The sequence below is a fragment of the Hesperophylax consimilis genome, chromosome 20 (assembly GCF_061612785.1).
Source record: "Hesperophylax consimilis isolate HC1 chromosome 20, BYU_Hcon_1.0, whole genome shotgun sequence".
Taxonomy (NCBI): domain Eukaryota; kingdom Metazoa; phylum Arthropoda; class Insecta; order Trichoptera; family Limnephilidae; genus Hesperophylax; species Hesperophylax consimilis.
In genome coordinates, this window is record NC_142855.1 from 5,086,202 (window position 1) to 5,109,211 (window position 23,010).

Here is a 23,010-nt window from a genome sequence, read left to right on the forward strand (position 1 = left end):
AGGTTGTTTTATGAAAAATAAAACTGGTAAAATGGTAATGAATTATGTTTTATCTATATAATTATGATGTATGGTAATAAGTTGAGTATTTAAGCGATAGATGGCGCTAGTCATAAAGCTTACTCCAGAGTCCATCAGATGTCGCTAGAGAGTAACAGATGCTTGTTTTTATTAATTGACCTTATATTTTGGTGCATAATAGTACGTGTTTTTTTCCTCTACTATAAGATATTTTTAAATTTTGACATATGAAGTAGGTAGTAAAAGGGTTGATTTGATCATCTTGGTCTTCATTAATGTTAATAACTATTATATAATTTATACTAAACGATTTTTTTTGTGTAATTCCCATGAATTAGAGCTCCACTGTTCCGTGGTCATCACTGATTTCAAACCTATTATTGAAAGTGTAGGTGGTGATTATTGTTACAGTGCAAAAATAAGCAAAGTAGATATGACCATATGACTCACCAATATTGGGGGAATCAACCCAGTGAATGAGCGCTAATAGTGGGGCTCTCAATCAAAGAAACTAATCATTTTTTTAAAGATCAACCGAATGTTCAATAAAGTGTATTTGCCTGTCACCTTCATTTTTCCTAATCATTATTTTACAGTCTTTGTACCAAACATATTTGAAGCCCATTTCTTTTGCTTTTGTTTTAGACCTCCACAGAATATCTTTGAAACAGGGACCAAGAATTTCACTAACAAAAATCTTCTGGAATCCGTTTCCTTGTGTTTAGTTGCTTTTTGTTCAGTAGAATCAGTCGTCTTTTTTGGGGGTTAGTAGATCTGACGTGGAGATTTGGGAGGACTCCAGGTCATCGGTTCGGCATTTTCTTGATGTCGAGGATGTCACGGCCTTTTAATTCAACACCTGTGACTGCGGCACCCCGATCAATCTCTTCTGCAGGCTGCTCACCCTCTTTTACTGGAATCCCTGCAAATTCAAGGGTGTTTTCATGAGTTACTTGCTCCACTTCTGCCAATCTGACTTCCAGGCTCTTTATAATTCTGTCTTTTTCCGTTAGTTCCTTTCTCATTAATTCAACTTCCGAAACCAGTTTGATTATGGTCTCCATCTTAAAATGGATTTTAACGTACTGACGGCTGACGAAGTCTCTTGCGCTTCTGGTTTCTTGATTTTCATCATCCATTTTTTTTATTATGGCATGTTTAAATACTTCAATTTTTTCCATCTTCATCCTTATTTTCTCCAGCAGATTGTCAATGTTTAAAGCATAGGGCTCAGATGTAAGGTTAGTTGCTTTCGTTTGCCCTTTGGTTCTCAGATTTTTTTCTGAATTTGACATTTTGGTAGACTCTGTGAGTCAAACACTTTTGCCTAGATTACCCTTTTGGTTGACTTACGACGTACTGTTAATTTTTCGTTGTTAAAATAATGATATTTTTTTATTCACTGATCAATCACTGACGAATCGAACACTGATGTAGTAAAACTGACGATTATCATCGGTTCTGACACATCCACAGGAAAATTTTCTCGCTAAACCAAATTATTAACTATTTATTTCAGGAGCAGATCAAAACACAGCTGTCACTCGATTATAGGTATTGTTTTTTTTATTTATTTATTAATTGCCGGAAACCCGGGCGTATATTGCAATTACATGATACATTACAAATGTGAAAGTAACCCGCCTCACTAGAAGATTTCGGTTCTGAGGCGGGTACATATATTTACTTACACATACACATACATTTATACAAATATATATATATATCAATATATACATGGAGCATTCCATATTTATTTACTTACATATATAGTTACATAAAAACAGGAATTTCGTGGGAACTTTAAATTAACAAAATGGTAGCGTCTAAATCTCATAATAATAACATATCAAAAAATAGTTTAAACAGCAGTATTAGGTATTGATAAATTAGACATGCGTAAAACATAAACAGTTTTAATAAGAAAGAGTAAATCACTATAAATGTAAATAACACATGTTTGTAAATAAGGAATGAGAATTAGGGGGCATTTCACTATCTCTGATTATTTTTTTATTTTTTTTATATTAACTCCACACAGGAGGCCCTGAAGAAAATGATTTCCCTCAGGGCCTATGTCATCTTTGGGGATGCTGTGTGGGGGGTCTTTTTGTGGAGAGGAAGGAGTGAACATGGGTCTTGAAGAGTCCCATGTTGTAGGAGGGAGGAAACACAGAGGCCGGCAGTTCGTTCCACAGCCGAGCTGTTGAACTTAAGAACGAATCGTAGAAGCGACCCGTTCTCATGTGACAAATGTCAACCGTGTACAAATGTTGGGCGCGCGTTTGGCGTGTATCCCGACTATGCACCGGTGCCGAAGGGATCAATGACGCTAGTTCCTCAGAGCATCTTCCATTGTAATACCGATAGAACAAGGACAGCATACCTACCTGACGCCTGTGCTCTAAAGATTGCAGTCCGCTTGTTAAGATTGGGGAATCTATCAAACGGACCGCCCGTTTTTGTACAGAGTCAAGGGTTTTTTTCAGGTATTTAGGGGCTCCGGACCAGAGATGGCTACCAAATTCGAGAGTAGGGCGCACTTGCGATTTGTACAGGGTCAGCAGTTGTGTACTATTAAAGTATCTGCGGGCCCTGTACAGTACGCCCAGCTTCTGAGAGGCCAACTTTACTCTGGCTTCAATGGAGCCCCCGTACCTGAGCTGGTCACTTATAGTTACACCAAGCATATCAATGGAAGGCCTGTTCGGAAGATTGCTTCCGTTGAAGGAGACTAGATTGTCATTTGGATCCCTTTTAGACGGAATCAGACAGGATTGGGTCTTTGAAACATTAAATTCGACCAGATTATTTTTACCCCAGGAGGAAATACTCTCGAGATAACCGTCCATTCTCTGCTACAAAACCCTCCGAGCCGTTGGAGTTTATGTGCCCTTTGGGGGCTTGTCAAACAAAAAGCTATCATGAACTGTACTGTCATCCGCGTAACAATGAATTGGTGCACATGTCAAAAGGTGATGTGCAACAAAAACAAAGTCGGAGACAGAACCGATCCCTGTGGGACGCCAGCATTTATGGAGTGCGAGGAAGAGGTGAAACCGTCAGCAACCGCCTGAATCGACCTATCCCTTAAAAAGTCAGCAATCCACGTACACAGGGATGCGGGAAGTCCGTAAGAAGGCAATTTGTTGACAAGTCCTCGGTGCCAGACCCGGTCAAAGGCATTTGATATGTCTAGTGCGACCGTTTGGGTCTCACTGTGACGTTCCAGGCCCCGCCCCCAAACATGCGTCACATACGCGAGAAGATCACCGCACGAGTGGTTCCGCCGGAATCCGTATTGACGGTCGTTGATAATTTTGTTCTTCTCGAGGTATGTGAGCAGTTTGTCGTTGATCACACGTTCCATCACTTTGGACAGAACTGATGTGATCGCGATGGGGCGGTAGTTGGCCGGGTTGGAGCGGTCACCTTTCTTGGGAAAAGGGTGAATGACAGCTTTTTTCCAACCAGAGGGCACAGTGCCACATTTCAGGGACATTTTGAAGAGCTTTGTCAAAACTGGAACTATTTCCGCAGCACACCTCTGCAATACCAGGGCAGGTATTCCATCAGGTCCACTAGCTTTGTTAACATCGAGCCCCCGTATGACGTGGAGTACATCCCGATGCCGGATCCTCAGCTTTTTCATATAGAAGCCGCAGTGAGGAACCGACGGCGGAAGAGCACCTCCTTCATCGAGGGTCGAGTTTTCCGCAAACATTTTCCCTAATAAGTTAGCCTTTTCGGTGGCGGTGTTTGCTAGTGAGCCGTCAGGTCTGGTAAGAGGTGGGAAACTGGGTTTGCAAAAATTCCGACCTATTGAGCCCGCAAGCGACCAGAATGCTCTGCTGCCATGCGGGCAGGCAGCCAGCTTTTTGCTGATCTGCAGGTCGTGTTCGAATTTCGACCTATTAATGATTCTCTTGCATTCCTTTGCCGATTTGTTGTATGCTGATCTGCTTTCGGGCGTTCGAGATGTGTTGTAGGCTCGGTAAGCCGCGTTTTTTCGTCGAAGTGCTTCGGAGCATTGTCGACTGAACCACGGCTTTGAGCCCACACCAGTTTCTTTAGTAGTCGATTGTATGAAGCCATCCATCGCCGATTTGATGACTTCACCAATCTCCTGGGCACATCTTGAAGGGTCCGACGTCCGAAAACAAACAGCTGACCACGGAAAAGCGTTGAAATGGGCCCGCATACCGAACCAATCTGCTGACCTATAGTGCCACACTTTTCTCCTCAGCCTCTCATTGGTTGGTCTGAGGCTAACGGGGATTGATGTCGTCACTAGGCAGTGGTTAGATGATCCCAGAGGCGCTGTGACGTCAATCTTATAACCGTGTGGCACAGTAGTTAAGAATAGGTCTAACAGATTGGAGCGGTGAGTCTGGACATCAGGAACCCTTGTAGGCTCCTGAACCAATTGCTCATATAGACATGCGTAGAATCTTGCCGTACTGGCGAGATTGACGCGCACCCACATTACGTCGAATCTGGAGTTTTCCAGACTCAATAGTCGTACACAGTTGACGTCAGCTCGACTATAGAGGCAGACTCCTCCTTTGAGTCTGAACTTGCTTGCAAGGGTAAAGCCCGGGCAGTCCAGATAGGAGGAATCTGGCGGCTCGGCTATCTGAGTTTCGGATAGGAAGAGAAGTTTGGGACGTTGGGATAAAAGATGGTGATTTATTTATTTAATTAATATCAACGGTATAAATATACCATAAACAATGATAACATGTCACAGTTAAAATCGTAGAAATATTTTTAAAAAAGAATTACAAATATATGTGGCATTTGAATGTGAAATGACATTAGAGAGTAAGTAAACAAGAGATACAAGTACATAAGTTTCTATAGTGCAAATAAGGTAGAATTAGATTAAATTAATATTGATTGCAAAGATTTGAAAAGATTGTGATGAACGGAATTTAAATTTGTGTGCAGGCCGCGAATGTTGGCAAAATTTACCAACAGTTTTGGCCCGCACCGGGGACGCCTGCTACTCGCCGCTGTAACGATGTTAAGTTTGTTTTGTTGTGGGTTCATGATTTTAAGTTTTTTTTTTTGTAAGGGTATGAGGTGAAAGGAAGGTCTGGAAAGGAAAGGTATGAGGGGTGGGTAGGAATCTTTGAAGAGTTCTAAAAAGGAAATTTCTGACTAAGCACTAATCTGCGGATTAGTCATTTTTTCGTTTTCACTATATCTGAATAACGCTAACGCTCGGGTTAAAGTTCGATTTGACTAATCAGTGCTCGAACCTCACGTAAGGCGCCATTCCTCGAATCAAAGATGGCGTCAAAACATTCCGAGTTTGACAGCGGAGAAGTGAGTCGAATTTTGTTGCGAATTATTATGGATACCGAGGTTTTTGATTTACAGAAGCAGGTGAAAGGGCGGCGATGCGAAGGCCGCGAGTTTTAAGAGCTCGAATGAATTTGAATGCTTGTATGATCCACCCTGAATTATTTGATTGTGTTCAAAATAAGAAACAATGTATTAATTCGACACGAATCTATATAAAATGACCTGATAATCAACAAAACATAACCAAAAAAATGCACACTTTGCGGTGTGCGGACTGTGGTGGGAAACTGGAAACATGACAGACGTGGCAGTAGATGGGGTAACTGCAAACATTTTGCGATGTTGCCAGACTATTTCGAGTGTTATCTATCCGGAAGCTCGGCAACAATGGTGAAACGGTAGCCGTTGAATAACAAAGTTATTCTGAACTTTAAAGCCAGCCAACGGATAGCTAGACAGATATTTAGCCCGACATAGTGAAATACCCCCTTAGACTAAGAAGGGATTGCTAGTATATGATTGTTGAATATGATCATAAGAAGAACATTGTAGAAATGTATAAAAAATAAAAAAATAAAATAAAATAAAGTATAATACAGCGCCCTTGAGGTGATTTTGCATAAATACGGCGCTATACAAATCATCCAAATATTATTATAATTTTAATTACGAACAAGAAGGTTTTAACGAGCGTTTCGTCCAACCTTAAAAAGATAAAAGTAGTTAATTAAATTAATTTTTCACAACACAACTAAGTGCATATCGATACAATTCACAAATACTTGTTTGATAAAAACTTGATTTTTGAAATCAACGTAGACAAACACGAAAGTCAAATCAGATTATTATCAGTTGTATAAATACAAAATTCATAGTAAATTTTAAGGTTGGGTACAAAAATGAGTTTCCATAATTAACAACCACAATTCTTAGATGTACAGTGAATGTACGTACAAGTAATTGTATGCTACTGTATTATACATTTTACGATCGTAGAAATTTATGTGACTAATATTATTTATATTCTTAGAATGATGCTGGCAACGAAAAGGCTATGAGTTTAATCTTATCGCTCATAAGGTTTTTGTCCAGTATGGTAACGCATATGTCCCTGAATGACCGGATGAATTAAACGTCCCTTGAGAGCGGAGGAATAGCTACAGAATGCACACTATTTTTTCAGTATGCGTAAGAATGTGATGTTTTAAATTACCCTTAACATAACATGAATAGCTGCAGAAGGAACATGAATAAGATTTTTCTCTAGTATGGGTAAGCATGTGACGGTTTAAATTTCCTTTTTCAGAACATGAATAGCTGCAGAAGGAACATAAATAGGGTTTTTCTCCAGTATGCGTAAGCATGTGACGTTTTAAATTTCCCATTTCAGAACATGAATAGTTGCAGAAGGAACATAAATAAGGTTTTTCTCCAGTATGGGTAAGCATGTGACGTTTTAATGTTCCCTTTCGAGAAAATGAATAGCTGCAGAAGGAACATGAATAAGGTTTTTCTCCAGTATGCGTAAGCATATGACGATTTAAATTTCCCTTTTCAGAACATGAATAGCTGCAGAAGGAACATGGATAAGGTTTTTCTCCAGTATGGGAGAGCATGTGGTGGTTTAAAGTTCCCTTAAGAGAACATGAATAGTTGCAGTCAGAACATGAAAAATGTTTTTCTCGAGTATGGCTAAAAATGTGTCGTTTTAAATTTCCCTTTTGAGAACAAGAATAGCTGCATAAGGAACACGTATAAGGTTTCTCTCCAGTATGGGTGCGCAAGTGCCGTGTTAACATTGACTTGCTGTGGCTGAAGTAGTTACAATGCGAACATGAATAAGTCTTTCCACCAGGATGCGTCTTTAGGTCCGATATGAAGTCTGAAAAGATGGTAGATAAAGCTCAATAAGTAGGAATCTACAAAGAAAACAGAAAATTATAAAAACAAAGTCATACAAACTAAAACTGATTTTACCTGCAGTCTGGGTAATACTTTCAGAGTGCTCTAAGCATTCCTTTTTAACATCCAGCAGGTCTATGTCTATTTCCGTATAAGGAATCCCCCCTCCGTCTTCTTCTCTGTGTCCTGCCTGGATCGGAACAGTCTCCACATTAATGCTACCTGGAATAACAGCACAACAATACAATGATATGTAAAGACCCGCTGAATGTCTGCCTTTACTTTACTTATTTGATTAAATATAATTATAAAGCTGAACATCTCGACACAGGAATTCCCTTGTGAGATGAGCAGCGTTGGGACAAAAAAATCTGATATCACCGTAATAAGTCATGATACAAATATATTATAACACAAAAATACACTTCACATACCTATCTTATAATCTCAAATTATTCTTGAAATGGAGAACGCTTAGAAGAGATACTTTATTTTAGTGGTAAAATATGGCGAGGCAACAGCATGAGGAACCAGGAATTGTTTGCTGGCATTATAAGTTCACATTTGCTTAGTTCGACAGTTTCCAGCAAAGCAATATTACGAAGGTAAAATCAAAAGCACTGATGGACGACAAGAGCGGAACGAGAAAACAAGCAGCTGTCCTTAATATGAAATACCTTTTTGATGTAAGCAGTGCAACTTACTAGTTGGCTGAACACTCTCGGCATACTGCAAACACTCCATCTTTACATCCGGAACCCTGGGACCTACTTCCTGGGACCCTGGCTCCGTCTTGATGAAAACACTCTCTGGGTTGAGAAGATCCATGTCTCTGCTGTGATAGCTTCACATTATGTGATGGTAATTAGTCTCAGCTGAAAATAAACCAAAACTGTAAAAAAAACGTTGATTCATTAGTCCAATATAATAAGTTATATTGGAGATTTAAATAGATTTAAATCCATTTGCGGTAAAGCGCCGTTGAGGTGATTTTAAAAAATAAATTTAAACCTCGCTTTAGAAATAACCAACTTGTTACGAACAAAACCACTTAACAATAATTGGCCGCTTTTGCCAATGGAACAATGGAAGAGCGACCGCCCAGTCTAGGAATTGACAGACAAAATGTAATATTTGCTTCACAAATGTCACCAGCAGAAATAATTACCGCTGAACGGTACACTTTCCACACAAAGAGCAGAACTGTCAACTTGACGTTAGTGTAGTTGAGCGTGGGTCAAACCAGTTGTCGCATATATGAAGTACATATTAACCAAAACAATCCCTTAATTAAACATCATTGGTTTACGAATGAAGGATAAACCTAAAATATTGAGTTTAAATTACCAAACACAAGAGCCTTGTCTCTTGTGGTGAGGAAAGGCTATTTTTGTTAAGAATTATAATTCTGTATGTAAACATAAACAAACTAACCATCGCACTTTTCTCGCAGGGGTAGGCAGACGGACCGCCAGACAACTTGGCACACACTCCTTGCCTCATTCGCATCCATAAGCCGTCTCATACATAGTCTTCTATTATTCTCTTGACATGGCCCGACTCAAGTCTATGATTCACTTGAATGACGCCATGTCTTCCTCGAGAGTCCCCGACTTCTGCTACCATTCACATATGCGACATATATTCTCTGTTAGAAATACCAAAGGGTAAATTGTAACTAGAGGATGGCATAAGACCAGACTGCAGGTACTCGTACTCACAGTTCTCTAGGGCATATAGATGCAATGGTAGTTTCAGTTCATCCGACAGCAATAAGGCACCTCACTAGTCACAATGCTCCTATTATAACAGGCGTGGTTTTGAAGATGAATATTTTCATCAGAATATTGCACAGCGATGTCACTCATTAGACCAGCGATTCTTAACCTCGGGTCGCGACCCAAATTTGGGTCGCGAGAGGTTTTGGGTTGGGTCGCGGAAATCGCGTATTGATATCCCGATCGATGTCACTAAACTAGTATAGTCACAATTATTACTACTCTCAGAACAAGGACATCTATTGTTCACAATCGCGACATGTTAGTTCTGTTTTAATGGGCGGAAGGGCGCGGGGCGCAAAGCGAGGAGTGCGCGCCATCGCCACCGCTCGGCTCACGCAGTCGGCATCGCTCGGTTCGGCTCGGTCACCACCCGCGCCGCCCGCCGCACCGCGCTGGTCGGTCGGTCTCGTCTCATCTCGGTCAGTTTGCTAGCGAGTTTGTTTACGATTGCACGCTCGTTCTCATACTGTTTTACGTGAATAACGTTTATACTTGACTACAATACACTCTTTGTTGACAACTACAAAGTGCTACAAAATTGTGATAATCAATTGTGGAAGATTAAAAGTGCAACTCGCGATTGCTGTTATCGAAAGAAGGTAAAATATTTTTTTCCAATAAATGACATTGTTAGCATACAATTCGCCGATGAACGAATAGAATAGTATATTTCTATAATTTGTCGTTTTGTTTCAGTAAGTCTTTCGAATTGCGGACAGTCATGGCGAAACGGATGTTAACATACAAGCAAGAATTTTTAGCCTTAGGATTTATTGAAATAAAAGATCGCTCTGGTGTGCCACGTCCACAATGCGTGGTTTGTACGCAACTTCTTTCAAATGAATCGCTAAAAATAAACAAATTGAAGAGACATCTCGAAAAAGTCCATCCAACGTACGCAAATAAACCGCTTGCTTTTTGGAAAGAAAAAGAAACACAAACAAAGCGCATGAGACTTGATGCACCATCAAGTTCAGCAACAGTTTCGTTAGAAAAAACTACCTACGCTTCTTTCGAAGTAGCTTTAAAAGTAGCTCAATGTAAAAAACCCCATAGTATTGCTGAGCAGTTGATTAAACCAGCTGCAATAGCCATGGCAAGAACTGTCTGTGGAGATGAAATTGCGAAGAAGCTGGAAATGGTGCCAATTTCAAACGATACTGTGAAAAAGAGAATAGATTTAATGTCATCAGATATTTTAGAACAATTAATAACGGATCTCAAAAAAGCCATCAAATTTTCAATTCAAATCGACGAATCAGTTGATATTGAAGATTTCCCACAGCTGTTGGTGTACGTAAGATACAGAACTCCACAAAATTTCAATGAAGAGTTCCTGCTTTGTGAAAAGCTCTCTGAAACTACAACTGGGGCTGATATATTTCTTTTAATAGACAAGTTCTTTGTGGAACACCAATTACTGTGGGACAATTGTCTCGCAGTCTGTACAGATGGAGCACCGGCAATGATAGGGAGTCGCATCGGGTTTTGTGCCAAAGTCAAGGAACGAAATCCAGAGGTTGTTTTAATACACTGCTTTTTACATCGAGAAAACTTGGCTACACGTGATATGCAGCCAGATCTACATCAGGTGTTACAGGACGTAATATAAATTATAAATTTCATAAAGGCACGCGCTATGAACTCTCGGATATTTCGACTGATGTGCGAAGAAATGGGTTCAGAACACCAGAATTTATTATACCATTCGGATATTCGCTGGCTATCCCGCGGAAAGATTCTAGCTAGAGTTCTTTCTCTTAAAACAGAAATAGAAATATTTTTGACAGATAAAAGACACGAATGTGCTGATCGCTTCAGTGACAACAAATGGATGGCTAAATTGGCATATTTGGGTGATATTTTCCACCACTTGAATCAGTTGAACACAGAAATGCAAGGTCAAAATCGCACTGTAGTAGACATTTATGAAAAAATTACTGTTTTTAAAAACAAAACAAAACTTTGGCAAAATAAAATTGCTCAATGTCAATTGGCAGCGTTTCCAACATTAAACTTGTTTTTGGAAGATCTTAATCTTAATGGCAACCGTATTTTCGTGGAGACCATGCCTATTTTTTTAGAACATTTGAGAAGACTTGAAAATGAAATGGAAAGATATATTCCACAAAATGTCCATATCGTGAAATACAGTTGGGTAAGAAATCCATTTGAAGTAGATGTAATGGGCGTTGAAAACGATTCAGCTGGATTACAAGAAGAATTGCTCGAAATGCAAGGTGATGCACTTTTAAAAGAGAGATTTGCCAGAACGAGTCTCACAAAATTTTGGGCACAATTATCTGGGAAGCCTGTTCTGAGCAATGAAGCTGAAAAAGCCCTGCTACCTTTCCCAACTACTTATTTATGTGAAGCAGGATTTTCATGCCTTGCTGTTATGAAGAATAAGTACAGGAATAGGTTGGATCCTCAGCATGACATGCGGTGTGCACTTTCTATAAACATAACTCCACGTATACATGATCTTTGTTCAAAAATACAACACCAGGGTAGTCACTGATTATTTTGCTGTAAATTTTTTAACTGTTTTAATGCTGGTCTGATTTTAATACAGAACATTTAAATAAATTTGTTTATTTCTAATTTTACCAATACATCGTATAAATTTTATAGTATAAAATTACATAACCTGTCAATGGAAAAAAAATAAAAAATTAGATTAGGGTCGCGTACTTCAAATATATTCGTACCTTGGGTCGCCAGCCAAAAAGGTTAAGAACCACTGCATTAGACGGATATTTTGTTACACATTTTGAACCATAGATATTAATTAACATACCTATGTCTCATGGCCAGGTTTCGGGTAGGTATGTAGGAATGATAATCTATAAAATTCTCCTTACACTCCTTTTCCATTGGGTCTACATGACCAAACCATCTAAGCCTCCCTTTGTTAATATTACTCATTGCGCTTACATCAGCCGTGTACTCTTTGCGGATCTCTACATTTCAAACACGATCATACATGGTTACATCAAACATACGCCTCAGGAATCTCATTTCTACAGCATTAAGTCTACTTTCATCCTTCCTTTGCCAATTCCATGCCTCAATGCCATACATCAGGGTAGGTACCAGGGCTTTATTGTGGACTGCTAGCTTCGCTTCTTTGGATACTTTTTTGCTAGCGCCAACTGCGTTTAGCCCTTCATTAATGGAGTTACCTGAATGTAACCTTATTTCAATATCTCTGTCAGCCTTCCCATCTCTCTAGAACATACTTCCTAAAAACACAAACTCATCCACCTGCTCCAGGTATTCATAATTCACAACTTACTATATGGCACACTGTTTTAGTAGTCTCTCTTTCAAACAACATTACTTTAGACTTACTAACATTCATCATTAACTCATTCTTAGTAAATACTTCGTTCATTTCATACTTATTGTTAAAAATACAAACATTATATAATTAAAATGCAAGACAAAGGAGATTACAACGAAATGTAACTAACTAACCGCTTTGTTATAATTAGTGACAGCGGCCGTAAAACAACAATGAAGTATTCTCGTCTGTCACGTGTTAATCTGGTTGGTGTTGGGAGCATAATGTCTTATACGGCAAATGTTGTAAAAACTGATCATCAAACACAAATAATTAAGGAAAAAAAGAAAGCTTAGTTATTACTAAGTCAATGTAGAAGGAACCTAATTAAGTACGTACACGGCGGTCAATTCCAGTCTTGAAGAAACGTCACTAGAAAAGTTGAAGCGCTTGAATTTTTAAAACCTTGCAATAAAAATGTAATAAATTTAATACAATGATTGGGTAGTTTATAAGATATTATTTTAGAAAGGTGGAGTAGCAAAAACTGCGTTGTAAGGTTTTAGGAAGCAAATTACCATAAATGAACCACACACCAAATGACAGTGGTCGAAGTATTTTGACATATCCATAGACAACAGAAAATTAAAGAATGTAATCACCAAAGTAAGCATCGGACAGTTTCCTTCTTTAATTTGATTTTGAAACTCTAGCAATAGTCAGAGGGACAATTGCTTTCCCAAAGGTTCGTAGAAAATATATTTATCGAGTTTCGCTTATAGAAACACTATTTAGGATATTTTTTTTAATTATTGATACATTATTTTACAGTATTTCATATTTTAATTCAGTAATGTTGGCCTCACTGGGTTGTTTACCCGTGCTGAGGCCCCCTTTTTATTATATAAGAATTTATACATTTAAACAAAGAACAACATTAAAATAAAGATAAATTTAAACTAAAAATAAAGATTAGAAATTACAATCAAATTATCACACGAAAAGAAAAATATTAAAAGAGAATGGAAATCGGCATTTATAATGATTTATGTGTTTGTGCGTGTTTTATTTTTTTTTTCCTTTATATGTTTTATTCTTTTATTTTATAGAATTTTGGAAATATTGTCTTTTTTGTTCATTAATCCATTTTTTTATTTTGTGTTTGAATTTATTTTTATTTTCCTTAATTTTTGTTTCAAGTGGAAGACTGTTGATGCTTTAATAGCGTGGTATTTATGGTGCCTTTGTCCAAAGGTAGTGTTTACCGTCGGAGTTTTTATGTTTTTTTAATACGCTTTTCTGACCGGTCTATTAGTGATATTTTGTGTTTGTTGGGGTTTGATTTTTTGGTCGAAAATGTAATTTAGTAGTGTTTTTACATATAATTGGCGTATATCAAGTATGTCACAGCTTTTAAATATTTGGTCTGTGTCGGTTAGTTTATGTTTTTTGAGTATTACCTTTAATATCGTGCGATTTCTATTTGAGCGGTCGCTGCGATAATACACACGATGTCGAATAAAAGTCGACATAATGTTTTTTTTTTAACATGAAAAATGTGTGTACTGAATTGTCAAAAAAGTTAGGTATGTAAAGGTATACATGACAGGTATAAGTTTGTACACACCACTACATTCTTTGAATGCATCACCATTACATACTTTTGATGACTGTTGAATTTGACATCCGCTTCTGGTTATGGGCCGATGCTAAGAAACTTTACTCTAGTGAATTTGACGCTACGACATATACGCGATTCAAAAACCCAATTAAATTCGATTATAGGCTGAATGACGAAATATTGTCTTCAGTGAAATCCATAAGGGGCTGTTCGAGTCACATTTGATCCCATACAGTGATCAATACTTCGGAGTAGTGTTTATTAGTCATTCACACAGAATACAACACTTGGCCGGTCTGCGCCTGCACTACGAGCCCTGCGTGGTCGCATCACCTACCGTCAAGTTCCACCGCATCTCTCTCACTGGAGCATCAGGAAGATCACTCAGTCTGGTCTCTGTCAAGCTACCGACTACATCCCCGTGATGATGGAGCACATCCCATTGAGGTGTGACCTACATGCATCCCATCGGGATCACACCAACCAACCACTACAATAACACTGTCATTCATCGTCAGCATCAAACCACTACTACATTCTCTATTCTATATATTCTGACTACTTCAATTGAGCAACTTCAATTTTCAACTTCACTCATCTTTCATTCATCTCTCACAACCACACCAACTATCTAAATTGACACAACCCTGTTGTAAGACCACCATTCAGAATTGAAACGGAATGGCTTTTAGCCGTGTTTGGTGACCAGATATAAAAAGCCATGTAATCTCCCACCTTCCTCATCCCAACTCCTTCCCCTCTCCAATACCTTCAGCCTCACAACATACCCCAATCTGGGTTGCCGTAGTCTCACCGGTTCCAAATGGTTGGGACCAATGTTTGACAGCATAAGACGATCAACATTGAAAGCAAAGCGGGCGCGGTGAGTAGGTCTGTGTCCTGTAGCGGCGCGGTGAAGTAACGCAGGGGGCCGGCTACTCAGTAGGCAGCATAAATATACTACTCTCTTGATCAATATCTTCGGCCTTTTTCATCCAAAAATTTTATACAGTACTTAACCACAGATATACAAGCAGTACTTGACGTACGGAGCGGAGCAGTAGACAAGGTAGAAAAACTCAAGGCCTTTTAGAAAAGGTGCAACCCTAAAAAATATAATCGCAATGAGCGATTCATTATTTAGCCCAAAAAACTATTTTAAAAATAAAAACTTCCTTAACTTACTGTATGGTCAATACACATTTCAAAATAAGCAATTTAATATCGGAAAAATTTGAATATTTATAGCTAATCGCTTATGTTTATTATATTTTATATCAAAAGTGATAATAATTGTAATTTAATTGCTGAAAACATGAAAAAACCATCGGCAGATGCTAAAAAAACGTGCGAGGAGTCCTTATCTAACGACGGTCTGCGACCGACTGGCTGGCGGCTGATGGTGGACCCACACGCAGCTGTACGGTCGTAGGCATAAATGAACCTACACCTAGATCGTCATCTTCGTGCTTTTAGTACTGAACATATTTCGTCCGACGGATTTTTTTGGAACTAAGAGAAAAAGAAAGAGAAGGGAATATGTTGTCACGACGTCACAAACCATCGACCAAAGATAGAGGAAAGTAAAAAAAAAAAACGGTACTACCATAGACAATATAAATACGGTCCCAATTTATTAGCCTAAAATATTATTTAAAAATGAAAAACTCGTAATTGCATGAATTATTTTACTACTCAAACACAGATAACACAAAAAAGGGACATACAAGCTTGTGCAAACACAAAACACATTTTAAATGACAATAAAATGTTAACACACCAAAACAGAATATTAGAATATTATTTCCTTTAGAGAAAAATAAAACAGTTGTATATAGAAGCGTATAAAGGTATACGCTTCTACGTCCATTTTGGCAGCAATGGGCCCGCTGCTGGGAAGACATTAGCATCTGAAATAAATAAACATCACATCATCACATTACTCAAACAAAACATAGAATATTATATCAGTTGCTGGGTTTGAAGAAATAATAATTCTATTGAATGAATATCTTTATCATAATAACGACTCAAATCAACGTCTATTCTTTCTCTCTACCAACACTCACAATCATATGAATAATATTAAGATAGGTCGATAGAGATTTATACCTTTAAAACTGTAATTGTGATCTCGGAGGGCACCACAATTTGTGCAGTAGTATTCTGGGGGTACACGTGGAACACGAATACGGTCTAAAAAAGAAAATAGATTCAATTCTAAGGTGATTCAAGTTAATGATAAAATACATTAGAAACATTGAACAAACAGAGGGAGATTCGCACCTGCATTTTGGTTAACATCCCGGGTCCCTTGTGCACCAGGTAAATCCCGATATATTCCGAAATCTGGAAGATTAAGGGTCGGCAAAGCATCTTTTTTCAACGAGCCACAAGTCGTTTTTAAATTAGCGAGGCATTTTAACAAATCTACTTTCACTTTTCACAAATATTTACGTCGGCGAAGAACCATGAACATAACCATAAACATGTGGTGTTTTGACTTTTGTTACCACAGATATCCCATTTTATACAACTCAGTTCTTCTATGGCGTTCAAAGTGTTCCTATTGGATATTGGCATTTTAAATATTGCTATGATGTCACCAAAGCACCACCATTCTAGGACCAAAATTTAGGTCGGAGTCGACCCCCCCTGTCTGTGTCTATGAACAACTTAAAATAGGGATGTGCAGTGTTGTCTGTTTTACATAATATTATTTTTATGTTAGGGTGGTCAGATGCAAAAAATCCAGAGTTATAACGAAAACAGACCATTAATTTTGTGCGATACCTACTCACAAATATCAATTCCAATAAAACAATGGACGAATACAAACAATTCGATAACAACCCGCGGAGTGCGGGGGAAAATATTTTTTTCAATTACGTATCCAATTCCCTTTGTCATCAAATATTTAATAATATTAGCCGATATAACTGCATTCACAACACACAAATAAAATCATTAATTTTAAACCATAAGCATTAATTTGCTATCCGTTGTGCTATGCTTATGTGCTTTGTGCCAAATAATATAATGATAGTTCAATATTTACTGCACTGCAAACAAATCAGTTCAAAAGTAGTAATTCAAGATGGCTGTTAGGCAATTTCCTCTCACCCTAGATGTGGCTTCAATTGTATATTCTGTAAAGTATTACCTTGCCTTTGACATATGTATAATATCCAATCTATTTCCTTGTTTATTTTTCTAGTTTCTTGTACTTACCTTCCTTTATACTGTTTCGTATGTGAAACTTATAATTTTGCTATCAAAATTCCAATGTACAATATTATCTACTCCCAACTATGTATTATTAACCTCTCGTCCTACAATGAGTGTTGTAATTCATCGGTATTGCTCTGGCAAAAAATAAAAATATAAAAAAAATATTGTCATTCATACAAAAACGCACCAATGCTCTGTGCAAGGTTTTTCAGGTCAATGCATTAAAAGAAATGCCCGGTTCCTACTTTGTGATTATTTTCTGCAATTGTGTTTTGTCTATGGATCTGACAATTTTCGGCTTAGCATCATTTTTCATGCAGTAATAATAATTTTTGTCCACCTTTCTAACGCAATATCGAATAAAGTGCACAATAATTGTATTAAACTTATTCGATTTGGGATTACTTCAACAACAATCGCATTTACTTCTCTAGTGACGTTTTTTCCGTCGCGCTGCGCTTTGTTCTTATACGTAGTAAGTTAACTGCCGTCGTAAGCATAAGGGCAACTAGGAATTTGCAAGTCACATTTTGAAGTATTTTTTGTAAGTCGCATGTATCAGAATTAGAGTATGACTTTTGCAAATTCCTAGCTGCCTTGTACGTTCTTTCTATATCGGTCAAGTAAATCCTTAGCTCGGTCTTACAAAATGCTTGGTTTTGTCCTACGTGTAAATAAAGAGTTCATTATTTCGCATTAGTCAGAATTACACTGGAATATGAATCGCATATGCACAGTAAACAGTACATAGATATTATATAACTCGTTCAAAACAAATTTATTAAATATATTACCTCCAAATTCAACAATAACTTTAAATTTACATTTTAAGCTTTGCAGCAAAGGCGAGTAGTAGTAGTAGTATTAGTAATTTCAACAATAAAATTGACTGTACCGAACTTTGATACGTACACGACATAGAGTGCTATTCCACACGCTTAATTACAAAACAAATGCAGCATATAATTCCCCAAACAACTGTGCTCTTCATAAATTCAATAATATTTCTCTAATTTCTAACATCGATTTTTTTTCGGATCCAGTGCCCAAATTTAAAAGTGGCATCATGTCAATAATATTATAAACTTTTCAATGCGGATACGCCATCTGTAGGACGTAAAAGCAACATGCGCTACTGTTTCATTATCTGCGCAGACAGACTGAGCCACAGCAACGCGTGGCGCTGTACATTTATAAGTAAATATATATTTTTTTTAAATATTTAAATTTGAATACTAAAATTATTGATACGAAAAAAATATTTTTCAATATAAAAATTAACTACTATCATTTTATCTCCTTTTTTGTCATTTCATAAGTTATTCTCAAATTGCGGTCGGAACCTTTGGTTTGATAGAGGTGTACATTTTAATAATTCTGTGGTTAACGTCTACATTTGAATATGAAGCTTGGTGTTTTATCTTTTTAACACCGTTTAGAACATATTTCTAACTATGGCGGCAAAAGATACACAAAGATTTCGATGAGACCAATATCAGTTGTTCTAAACAGCGAACAAATAGACTGATGGGTACTAGCTTTTTTTCCCAAAACCGAACAAATTAGCCTGTGAAGTTAATGTTATATTCTTCATTTATGGAACTGGTTAGACTCACATAAAACTACACGAGCTTAAAATTGACAGTTATCCACTAAATACACGAGAATAACGCACTTTAACTAAAACACTTTATAATTTTTTAAAGTCCATATAATACAATAACACATATTTATCACCTCTGAACACAATTGTCTATTCTGTATTGATCTATACTCTATTTATCAATGCTATCGATTATTTTCTAATCACCCAACTATATTAAAAACTTATACACTACCCCTCCCATTTTTTCTACCTTACAACTCCTGCGGTGATCTGTCTTTTTATTACTACTATCTGGCTGTTATTTACTTTACCGGTTTTGTTTTATATTAAGCGCTAAATTATGATATCAACTAAACTCGTCAATTTGACTGGCCTAAAACAGGATCCATTCCTAGTTGGCTAGTCAAAGTTTCCGCATGTTTTATTGTATGATTTTTATGTGAAATAAATTTATTATTATTTTTTTTATTAGTGTACCGTTTAACGGCCCTCGCTACTAAATGTTTCTAGCGCGAATTCGAATATCTAACTCGCTGCACCTGGCAGCTGGCCGGTGCGTTCCATTCAATACAAGACACGCACAGAGCAAAACAAATTATTATTAATTAAAGATATTGTGATTATGAAAATTATGTTAAAATATATTTTAGAATGTAATGCAATATTACAATAGCTTGATTCATGGAGGAGGTTCTCAGTAACAACATTTAATATAACTTTTTATTTGGTTTTTTTTTTTGATAAATACAATTATAAAGAGTTATAAAAGGCTTCCCTTTGTTCCAGACTGGTTTCGCAGTGCGGCGGGGCACTGTTAATACTAAATTGTATAGTTTAATTTGAGGTCACGGGTTCAAAAGCCGGCGAGGACAAAACAAATTTAATTTAATTTATATAAGTATGTCATATTATAGAATTAAAATTAATTTTATATAGTTACATATAATGAATCTGTACCTCGTTCAAAAGTGGAAGATACGTTCAGTATCACCCTGGTGAGAGACCATAATTCAGGATTGAAAGTTGCTTGAGAACGGCGTAGATATGTTTAGTGATTAGATCTGAATAGCCTGGAACTTTCCAAACCCCCATCTTCCCTATCTCTAAAAATGTAGACCACATACATAAGGAATATAAATGAAATTTCTTTTGAGGACACTTCAATGAAAATGTTATTGATCTTCTTAACAATTCTTACATGTTTTGGTTTAAGCTGAAACCAATTTTACTTTACTTCTTTTCGGTATTATGCACTTTGAATTACTCAGGATTTCTAATAGGCATGCAGCGATTATGTCCAGGATCAATTAATTCGGGTAGCATGCAAAAATTGTAAAAGCGATTCAGCTGTTCAACCATATTAGTCTGCCGAAATTCGTCATCCCGTAAATTTTTTTCAATTTTTATCCGAGTTCAGTCCATACAACAAACATACAAATAGCTTTTTTTGTTACATGTAATTGGCCCTGAACCTGGTAAAACCAATGGTGAGATGTATTTACCAGAATTTCTCCATTTTTGCTAACATAATTTTTTTGGATTTTACTGCTTCTTATATGAGCATGCTGCGTGCTGGGAAAGGACATTTAATTTCAATCACGGTGTATTCAGAAGAAATTCCATCTGGTGTCGCACCCATATACGGATACTCTTCATGTATGAAAAGACCACACTTTTCTATGGTAATGCTTTCTAGTTCTGCAAGCTCCTTCAGGACATTGTATTCATGTTTGACTTTGACTTTGGACAATACCCTCAACACTACATCACTTGTTCCTGTATTCTCTCTGAAACCAAACTGATTGCTAGAGAGTATATTATATATTTCTAAGAATGATACCAATCTCGACATAGCTAATCTCTCTATTACTTTTGAAAGAGTATTGAGTAAGAATATAGGTCTGTAATTATTAACATCTAGACGATCTCCATATTTAAAAAGGGGAATTACTTTAGCTTTCTTACAATGAGAAGGGAACATCCCACTCTCGAAGCTAATAAAAATAAAATCGTCGCATCTGAGGCTCGAAAAACCCAAGAGTTATTGTTAAAAAGCCTCTTTACACTCAACGTGTGACAGTTTGGTGCGGTTTATGGTCCGGCGGAGTCATTGGACCTTACTTTTTTGAAAATGAGGCTGGAGCAACAGAATGGACAACAGTGAATGGACTGCGCTACCGAAAAAAAATGAATGATGTTTTATGGCCGGAATCGGATGGTATTGATCTGGACAACGTTTACTTTCAACAAGACGGCGCTACGTGCCACACAAGCAACGAAACCATTGTTATTTTACGATTAAATATCAAAATTACACCTCTTATTGGAAAACTCCTGTATTTACAAGGTGAGATATGAGACAAGCTAATTCGGATACATGCATTTTATACACCATAACACTTAAAGAATCAATTCCGCACGAGAAAGACATTTTTAAATCATTTATCACATTTGTGACTTCAGAAATGCTAGTTGGTTTAAAATAAAAATTGTCCCCTGTAACGTGAATTTCAGATTTAAAATCATTCACCAGACACATCTCAATAGTTTTATTAGCACTGCACAAATTACTAGCGAAGCTTGGACCAATGTCACTGAAGAAGTAATTTATATGATTAGTAATTATATTTGGACTCTCTTCTATTGAAGTAATAATACTATTAATTTTCAATTTTTTAAGGTAGTTTGTTTCTTTAGTTGTTTAGTGACTAGATCTGAATAGCCAGTAACTTTCCAACCCTCCTTTTCCCTATTTCTAAAAATGTGGACTACATACATTAGGAATATAAATGAAATTTCTTCTGAAGACACTTCAATGAAATAAAATGTTATTGATTTCTTCGAAACAATTCCTTTTTACATGTTTTGGTTTTAGCTGAAACCAATTTTACTTTGTTTCTTTTCGCTATTATGCACTTTTCTAAATACTCAGGATTTCTATAATGCAAAAATTGTTAAAGCGTTTCTTGACATTATCAAGCTCGAAGTCATATTGGGTACGTAATTAGTGTCGCCAGTATCCCGTTTGCAAAAGTATGCCCGTTCCTTGCATAGTGAGTGGTCTCCAAATACATGTTTTGGACCATTCAATATATCCAAATAAAACTGTTTTATTTTTCTTTATTCATAGTCTTCCGGTACGTTATTGCACAACGTACAGCCGTTCTCAGGCGTAAAATACGGCTTGACACAATCTTCCTCAATGCTAAGGGATACTTCTAACAGTGATTTAAGTTTTTTGCAATAATTTCGAAGTAAGTGATTTCGGCATTCGATCTTTTCGGCTGAAACATTTTTATACGATGTGCTTCTTTTATTTTATTGTAAGTGCTGGAATATTATATATACTTTTATATTTTAAAAACATCAAATTGTTTATTACTATATTTATTAGAAACCCGAAAAAAAGTTAACAATAAATTAATTCTTAATAATATAAAATTGTTTATTACCTAGAAACCCGAAAAAATGTTAACAATATATTAATTCTTAATAATATTAAATTGTTTATTACCTAGAAACCCAAAAAAATGTTAACAATAAATTGATTCTTAATAATACTATTTGACACTACACAGCTTCGACGGAAACGCACAGATGAAACATAAAAAAAGGCGACACACTATTATAGTCCCTACGCGCAACGCATAGAGTGGAATATTGTTGAAACGTCTCATGGAAGTGTAATAATTACGCGGAATTTCGAACTTTGAAAAAATATTGAAACGACGGACCGTAGAAAGCGTGCATTCACGGCCACCTCATATAGCCGAATGAGTAGGAGAATTCTTAGATGTTCATTATATAGTATTTAACGAAAATAAATTGTTAGTAAAAACATATATCTCGACAGAAAAATGTATTTATGATAGCCTAGCGTGGCTACATTATCGATATTTTGACGATTAATAACTTAGATTGTCGTTTGAATCTGACAATTCATGATTCTTCATACAACGATTGAGATCGCTAGTAAGGAAGGCCCTTAACAATAAAACAAATTGTAATGAAATAAAAACAATATTTTTTGTTTAAAACCACGATTTTTTTTATTAATTTTAAGACCGACCGGTTTCGCTACACTCGAGCATCGTCAGGGTACAAAATTAAACTAATCAAAAATGTGTCATTATATATACATACAGAGGGAGATAGAAATTAAAATCAAAATGAAACAACAATATATTAAAAGAAAACAATTAGTGTACATAAATATTATAATAATAGAGAAAAGGCATTAATAATTGTAAGG

At 36.7% G+C, this 23,010-nt stretch overlaps 1 protein-coding gene across 1 annotated transcript; it reads right to left on the reverse strand.

Annotated features, from left to right (window-relative positions):
* Positions 1–824: 824 nt before the first annotated feature.
* LOC149413960 (uncharacterized) lies at positions 825–8,061 on the reverse strand. Its single transcript, XM_089643941.1, has 4 exons — positions 7,938–8,061; positions 7,309–7,455; positions 7,025–7,213; positions 825–943 (listed from the first exon to the last, which is right to left on the reverse strand). The coding sequence occupies exons 1-4, from the start codon at positions 8,059–8,061 to the stop codon at positions 825–827; spliced, it is 579 nt and encodes a 192-aa protein (XP_089500067.1).
* Positions 8,062–23,010: the final 14,949 nt, after the last annotated feature.